Here is a 9,112-nt window from a genome sequence, read left to right on the forward strand (position 1 = left end):
ATATATATATATATATATATATATATATACATATATATATATTTATATATATATATATATATATATATATATATATATATATATATATATATATATATATATACATATATATATATATATATATATATATATATATATATATATATATATATATATATATATATATATATATATATATATATATATATTTGATTATATGATTGAGCAGGCTCAATCTCTACATATATATGTAGAGATTGAGCCTGCTCTTCTCTACATGAAGCTACGTAATTTATTCAAGAATAAGATGCTACCTTCAAGATACGTCTCCCAGTGGCACAAAACGTTTTGACCAGGAGGCAAAACGTATCCAAAACTAACCCCCCTACTCCACACTCCCTCCATGCCGGCTCGTCATCAACCAGCCAACTACCCTTCCCAGCCTGCCTGCTTCTGATTGGTGACTCACCGACTGCACACCTGCACACTGCACTTCAGTGCCCTCTACCTGAGTAGATGTCTGGGCTTGGTCCAGCCATTGAAGTCAGAATATCCTTGTGCTCTCAAGCAGTGAACAACTAACTGATATTGCTGTATCAGCTGGATGTCTCGCAGCTAGCGTCATATTCTCAGCACCTGATTATTTTACACCTTTAATTTTATTATTATTGTAGAGTAACTTCATTCCTATTATTTGTTTATGTTATATTGTTTTTGACTTGTTCTTTTGCCCTGTACATTGCCAAGGGATTGTCTTTGTTTATTAATTAAAGTTTCATTGTTCATACTTTGTGTTTTGCGTGTCTTCCCTTACTTTACCACAGACAGACAGACAAACAGGCAAGACGTCTATCTTTTTTTTTTCTAAGTGTGACTTGGCATTGACACCAGCCATTGGAGGACTGCCGAACATCTATACTCCAACTTTTTCCCGTCACATTTAATAGGGGCCTGTCCACGGAGCTTCACTCAGGTACTGGTACCAGAACGTCAATTTGTGGTAAGCGTACTTGGCTTTGATACAGTTGCTTTTCAATATTTTTATTGCTTTTAATATTTATATGGTGCTGTGTGTATTGTGCTTTCCGAGAGTAGCATATAGTGAGTGTTGGATAACTTTGGATTACGTGGTGACTGTAGGCCGCAGTCATTCTCTTAATTGGTCATCCCTCCCTCTATGTTATTACTCGTGTTTTCCACCTTTTGTCCCTGGGATATTTCTCAATATCAGACAGATCATCATTTTGGGTACCCTGGTACTTTGGTTTGTCTTCGGGTCAAAGCACCCTATCTTCTGCAATCCGACCGAAGGAGGATAAAGAGGGCCATAGTTCCTCTAGCACGGACTACGTTGCTGAGTTGGGACCTCAGCAACAGTTCTCGTCACCAGTTGACACTCGCACCCCTACACGTCGGTCAGAGATGATGATATTTACTTAGGTAGGGAATTAGCTTTCTTTTTTCAGAGCACAAAGTTCGCTAATTCTGTAAGTATCATATTTCATTTAGTGCGAAAACCCTTGCTTCTGTCCTATAGAGACTCGGCAAGGTATGCCTACATTCTTGGACTACCTTATTCACTTTTGGAACAATTAAATGTTTCATTTGTTTTAGAAACCAGTTTCATTTATTTAGTAGGATTTTCTTGCCCTTATTCTCTTACATTGAGTACCGGGTACAAGATTTCCTGCGCTTTTGATTGACTAATCATTTACCATTCTAAAATTAACATTAATTGTTAAATATTAAATTCCACAGGATAGTTACCAGTTGCCACGTTATCCTGTTACTGACACTTACCATATCCCAAGTATATTCGTTGTACATTTATTTGCTATTTTTCACTATGTTGCGTCTCCCAGCTTTTCGTAACGATCAGGCAGGTGAAATAGGAACCTTAAGTCGTGCCAAGAGGACTGAATTACAAACTCTTGCACACGAGTATCAACTAGATGTTCCCCATGGAGCCAACAAAAATGAATTGCATAACTTAATAATGGATCACCTCTTAGATGAAGGGAAGATTGACTCTGAAACTCACTAAACTTATTCTATTGCAGATAAACATGATCTGGCAACTATAAAACTCAAGCTCGAACTTGCAAAACTCGAGAGGGAGCAACAGCAAGAAGCTCTACAAATCAGGAAAGAAGAAGCTGCAATAAGGAAAGAAGAGCAAGAAAGAGAGGCTGCCCTGGCAAAAGAAGCTCTCCAAATAAAAGAACATGAGATCGCCCTATTCAGAGAGCGTGGGCGAATACAGCTTGAAGCAAAACAACGTCACCTGGAGATACAACGCGAGTATGACAAACAGCAAGCGGAGATGGCTATAACATGTCGTCAACGAGAACTCACGTTAGAAACTACACACCACACTCAGCGCCAACAAGCTACCGCTAGTCTTCCAGTAAGTTTCAATGTCTCCCATGCAAGTAAGTTAATGCCACCATTCGTTCAGACAGAGATTGATGTCTTTTTCACCACTTTTGAGACCCTAGCCAATAAACTTAGCTGGCCTGCAGATCAATGGTCTACCCTTCTCAGAGTGCATCTCACAGGTAGAACTGCGGTTACTCTCAGTACCTTAGCGTCTGAGAATGACTACCAGACCCTGAAGCAAGCAGTGTTGGACGCCTACCTTCTCTCCACCGAAAGCTACAAACGAAAATTCCGTGATCATTTAAAGGCAAGTACCACCACCTTTCTAGAATTTGCCAATATCAAGAAAAGATATTTCATGAAATGGCTGGAAGCAGCACATGTCTCTACATTTACAGAGCTCGTCAACCTCATGCAAGTTGAGGAATTCTTGAGACGTGTTCCCCCTTCCGTCCGTTTATATTTAGCAGATAAAGAAGAAACCGACTACAACAAATGTGCGAAATCAGCTGACACCTACAGCCTCATCCACCGGCTTACACCATCACCACCTCCCAGTAAGAAGTCTTGGTATAGTTATGATAAAGTAGGTACAGATCAAGCAAGCTCTCAATTGTATTGTATGTATTGCAAACTCTATGGACATACCATAAATAGATGTGGGAAAACTCAATACAAAGGCTATAGTGAAACTCCTAAACCCAAACCGACTCCTTCTAAGTCCGGTAAGCCTGTGATGAATGTTGGTGTTCCTATTAATGATCTTTCTCTCTTCAGCAAACACCTGTATCCTGGAATTGTCTCTGCCAACGGTACAGAGTCGGAGGGACGTTTCAAATTGAAGATCGTGAGGGACACAGCGGCTCTTCAGTCCATAATATTGAAATCAGCTGTGCCTAACATCACCTACACCGGGGAAACGGTCCTTATCACTGACCTCACTGCTACCACTCCGTATCCACTCGCCAGAGTCCACCTGGATTGTCCTTTTGTGACCGGTGAAGTCCAAGTCGCCATCAGGGAGAAGCCTTTTCCCATGTCGGGAGTGCAACTTCTCCTGGGCAACGACTTGGCAGAAGATTTGCAACCGTTCAACCTCCAAAGAGAGTCTTTGAAAGCTTTGAGGGGAGAACGGCACTTACGTCCGTAGAGCATCTCATAAGGAGATACTCCTAGAGACTCATTGGGGAGACTTCTGAGAATGCTTATTTTGTCATCATGGACAAACCCCAGGTGTGTAACTCTCTAGTGGACAATCCCATCTTTGAGTATGTTTCAGCAGAGGTCCAAGAAAGTGATGAAGTTTCTCCTCCGGTTTTGGTGACCACCCGTGCACAAACTACACGCCCGCAACCAGCTGACTCTACTGCTACCTCTGTCCCTCAAGACCCTCAGAATCTACCACCAAATCTTACCAGTTTGGAGTTCCGTAAGTTACAGAGGGAAGATCAATCATTAACACTATTATTCTTCCAGGCTGAGACTCAACCTGACAGTATCCCTGGGTTCTTCCTAGAGAATCAGTTGCTCTACCGCAGGTACAGACCCAGTAAGCTGAAGGAGGACGACGATTGGGTAAATGTCGAACAACTAGTGATTCCCACCAGCCTACGGCCCGATATTCTACACCTGGCCCACGGAGCTCTTTCTCACTATGGTTTTAACAAAACCTACCACGGAATCAGACAAGACTACTACTGGCCAGGTATGGTTAAGGACGCCAAAAAGTACGTGCAACAGTGTCATATATGTCAGTTGGCAGGTAAACCTAACATCTCTATTCCCCAGGCCCCATTGACTCCTATTCAGGTGCCTGCGGACCTTTCCACAGACTCATCATAGACTGTGTTGGTCCTTTACCCCGGACCAGTTCTGGCAACGCCTATATACTAACTATCTTGTGTCCTACCACCAGATTCCCCATAGCAGTTCCACTAAAGAACATTACGGCTGCTACTGTGGTGAAACAGCTAATGAAGATCTTCACCCAGTATGGATTTCCAAGAGAGGTTTAAAGTGACTGTGGCACCAACTTCACCAGTGATCTCTTCAAGAAGACTCTGGAGGAGTTCAGCATCACACAGGTACTGTCCAGCCCCTATCATCCTGCTTCACAGGGTTCTCTTGAACGTAGTCATCAGACTATTAAAGCACTCCTAAAGAAATTTTGCACTGAAACCTTGAAGGACTGGGATAAACAACTTGACCTCATTATTTGCATTTTCAGTAGTCTCCCCAATGAGTCTCTAGGAGTATCTCCTTATGAGATGCTCTACGGACGTAAGTGCCATACTCCTCTCAAAGCTTTCAAAGACTCTCTACGTAATGTCACCTTCAGTGACCCTCAGAATGTGCCCCAGTTTCTTCAAAACTTAAAACACATTCTAGAGAGAGTACGTAAATTTGCTAATGACAATCTAATGAAAGCTCAGGAGAGGATGAAGACTCATTTTGACCAACGCAGCAAACTAAGGAAATTTAAACCAGGAGACTTCGTGTTGGCATATTTTCCTATCCCAGGTTCTCCATTGCAAAACAAGTTTTCAGGACCTTACCGCATCAAGGAGTGCAGGAACAATCACAACTACGTTCTTGAGACTCCAGATAGGCGGCGGAAGACCCAGTTGTGCCACGTCAACCTCCTGAAGCAGTATCAAGGTACTCCCCCTACTGTGTTGGTATCATTATCCACCTTTAAAGGTCCATACCTCCACAGTGAGACCTTCCCTGCTTCTCCTCCCGAAAGCACTAACACTGAGTCAGTGCCTTCCAACTCGGAAATCCTTATTGATCTTCATACCTATTTGCAGGACAATAATTGTGCTCCTCTCATCAGAATCTTCAAGGAACATCAGAAGTTGTTCAGCGATGATCCACAGGAGTGTAATGTGGTTCAGCACGACATCCAGCTACTCCCTGACACCCGGCCGATTCGTCAACCTTTCTACAGAATCAACCCGAGCAAAAAGGAAGTTATGCGTGCTGAGGTACAGTACCTCCTGGATCATGGGCTGGCCACCCCTTGTGAGTCCTCTTGGGCCTCACCCTTCATCTTGGTGCCGAAACCGCAAGGTAAAGTGAGGTTGTGTACTGATTACCGGAAATTGAATCTGGTGACTATCAAGGATGCTTATCCATTACCTAGAATAGATGACATCCTTGACGCTATTGGTATTGCTCGGTATCTATCAAAGTTAGACTTACTCCAGGGATACTACCAAGTATGTTTGACAGACCAAGCTAAGGAAATATCTGCCTTTACCACTCCCTTTGGCCTTTACAGATACGAACGCCTTCCATTTGGACTATGTAATGCCCCGGCCACCTTCCAGTGAGCTGTCAACCGCGTCATCCAGCAACCCGTTCTCGCAAATTTAATAAGTCAATATTGACTTATTAAATATGTGCATAGGTGACATACTTATCATAATAGATACCCTTAAAAAGATTCATAGAAAACACCGACCTTACCTAACCTTGTTAGTATCTTAAGATAAGCATCTTATTGCTTCGTAATTACAATTATTACCTAACCTATAATAGGTATAGGTTAAGTAGTAATTGTAATTACGAAGCAATAAGATGCTTTAAGATTACAATTATTACCTAACCTATAATAGGTATAGGTTAAGTAATAATTGTAATTACGAAGCAATAAGATGCTTATCTTAAGATACTAACAAGGTTAGGTAAGGTCGGTGTTTTCTATGAATCTTTTTAAGGGTATCTATTATGTTTAGTATATCACCTATGCACGTAGTTAATAAGTCAATATTGACTTTACGAATTTGCGAGAACGGGTTGCATCCAGGGCTTAGATAACATCTACGCCTACTTGGACGACATCTTTGTAGCAACCAACACCTGGAGTGAACACCTGCTCCGGCTGCAACGATTGTTTGCCAAGCTCCTGACAGCCGGCCTCACCATCACCTTGGGCAAGTCCACCTTTGCCAAAGGTAAAGTGCGTTATCTTGGTCATGAGATAGGGAGTGGTAGCATAGCTCCATTAAACATACATACCCAAGCCATCCAGCATTACCCACAGCCTACCACCAGGAAGCAGCTCTTGCGCTTCCTTGGTCTTGCCTCCTACTACCGTAGGTTTGTGAAGAATTTTAGTACGGTGGCGACACCTTTGATCACTTTAACCAGCCCCAAGCAACGGTATAATTGGACCATTCAGCAGAACATTGCTTTTGAACAACTTAAATTCCTACTCTGTTCTAATCCTATTCTCGCCTCGCCAGATATCACGAAGCCTTTCATCCTCCATGTCGACGCCAGTGGTACCGGCATCGGGGGTGTCCTGATGCAACAACGAGGCGAGGATGTTTTACCTGTTAGCTACTACAGCTACAAGTTAAAAGCACACCAGAAGAATTACAGCACGATCGAAAAGGAGCTACTCTCCATCGTCCTGAACTTGCAACACTTTGAATCATATCTGCAAGGTGCTCGGTCCACCACCATCTACTCAGACCACAATCCCCTACGCTTCCTGCAGCAAGCCCAATTCAACAATCAACGGCTTCTACGATGGGCTTTATATCTGCAGAATTTCAACCTGGAGATCTTCAACATCAAAGGTTCTGACAACATCATAGCAGACGCCCTCTCCAGAGTTTATGAAGTAGAGACAACTCCACCTACTACTCTACCACCTGAAGACGTAACTTCACCAGTAAGTACAGGCTTTGGGGGAGAGTAGTGACGATAATCTATTTCAAGAGAGATTGAGCCTGCTCTTCTCTACATGAAGTTACGTAATTTATTCAAGAATAAGATGCTACTTTCAAGATACGTCTCCCAGTAGCGCAAAACGTTTTGACCAGGAGGCAAAACGTATCCAAAGCTCACCCCTCCTACTCCAGTCCCTCCACGCCGGCTCGTCATCAACCAGCCAACTACCCTTCCCAGCCTGCCTGCTCCTGATTGGTGACTTACTGACTGCACACTGCACTTCAGTGCCCTCTACCTGAGTCGATGTCTGGGCTTGGTCCAGCCATTGAAGTCAGAATATTCTTGTGCTCTCAAGCAGTGAACAACTAACTGATATTGCTGTATAAGCTGGATGTCTCACAGCTAGCGCCATATTCTCAGCACCTGATTATTTTACACCTTTAATTTTATTATTATTGTAGAGTAACTTCATCCCTGTTATTCATTTATGTTATATTATTTTTTACTTGTTCTTTTGCCCTGTACATTGCCAAGGTATTGTCTTTGTTTATAATTTGTTTATTAATTAAAGTTTCATTGTTCATACTTTGTGTTTTGCGTGTCTTCCCTTACTTTACCACAGACAGACAGGCAAGCAGTCTATCTTTTTTTTTTGTAAGCGTGACTAGGCATTGACACCAGCCATTGGAGGACAGCCGAACATCTACACTCCAACACTTTCCCGTCATAATATATATATATATATATATATATATATATATATATATATATATATATATTTATATATATATATATATATATATATATATATATATATATATGTCGTACCTAGTAGCCAGAACGCACTTCTCAGCCTACTATGCAAGGCCCGATTTGCCTAATAAGCCAAGTTTTCATGAATTAATATATTTTCTCTAATTTTTATCTTATGAAATGATAAAGCTACCCATTTCATTATGTATGAGGTCAATTTTTTTTTATTGGAGTTAAAATTAACGTAGATATATGACCGAACCTAACCAACCCTACCTAACCTAACCTATCATTATAGGTTAGGTTAGGTTAGGTAGCCGAAAAAGTTAGGTTAGGTTAGGTTAGGTAGTCGAAAAACAATTAATTCATGAAGACTTGGCTTATTACGCAAATCGGGCCTTACATAGTAGGCTGAGAAGTGCGTTCTGGCTACTAGGTACGACATATATATATATATATATATATATATATATATAATGTCGTACCTAGTAGCCAAAACGCACTTCTCAGCCTACTATGCAAGGCCAGATTTGCCTTGAATCTGAATAAGAACATAATTGAATCTGCTTTGATACAGATCACAAAAGAAAGTAATTTGAATATTAGCAGTGGTCTATATAACTTAGATCCATTTTTAATAGATCAGTTAAAGGGCGATTTAAGTAGGATCATTGGAACACATTTGTCTCACTAATTCAATGTATATATTTACTATTTTATGCTATAATTATCCATGTATTGTGCCTTTGTGAGTTTGCTGCATCAGATGGGCCATTGGGCTTCATCAGATGTTGTCAATTGGGTGCATCCGATGGGCCAATGGGCCTTCTGCGTTGTCCACGTATTGTACCTCACTTCACCATTCTCTCCTGCCTATTTATACCCATCACTCGATCTGTAAAATCACTCCTTCTGAAGATGTATTAATATACGAAAGTACTTAAGGAAATTCCTGTTTCATTTTTCCTCCGTGGTCTGACATTGTCATATATATACATATATATATACATATATATATATATATATATATATATATATATATATATATATATATATATATATATATATATATATATATATATATATATATATATATATATATATAAATTTCCTGTTTCATTTTTCCTCCGTGGTCTGACATTGTCACATTCTTAATCACGTGTTTATTTTCGTGATATACACACATATATATATATATATTGGTGTATACTGGCAGCAGGTTTTCTTTCAAACATGTTTCATTGAATATGACCGCATATTCTGTATTTATTATTTTCTGGTTTAGGGCTTCTATCCCTCTAACTATTTTCTTAGCATC

At 40.7% G+C, this 9,112-nt stretch overlaps 1 protein-coding gene across 1 annotated transcript in view; it reads right to left on the reverse strand.

The window, feature by feature from the left end:
- LOC123750873 (mucin-22-like) overlaps positions 1 to 6,340 on the reverse strand; it is a 42,214-nt gene extending 35,874 nt beyond the window's left edge. Inside the window, exon 1 of the mRNA XM_069331609.1 lies at positions 6,194 to 6,340. Coding sequence (XP_069187710.1) covers positions 6,194 to 6,340 — 147 coding nt within the window. The remainder of the gene's footprint in view (positions 1 to 6,193) is intronic.
- Between the last annotated feature and the right edge of the window lie 2,772 nt (positions 6,341 to 9,112).

Source organism: Procambarus clarkii, chromosome 26 (genome assembly GCF_040958095.1).
Source record: "Procambarus clarkii isolate CNS0578487 chromosome 26, FALCON_Pclarkii_2.0, whole genome shotgun sequence".
Lineage (NCBI taxonomy): Eukaryota > Metazoa > Arthropoda > Malacostraca > Decapoda > Cambaridae > Procambarus > Procambarus clarkii.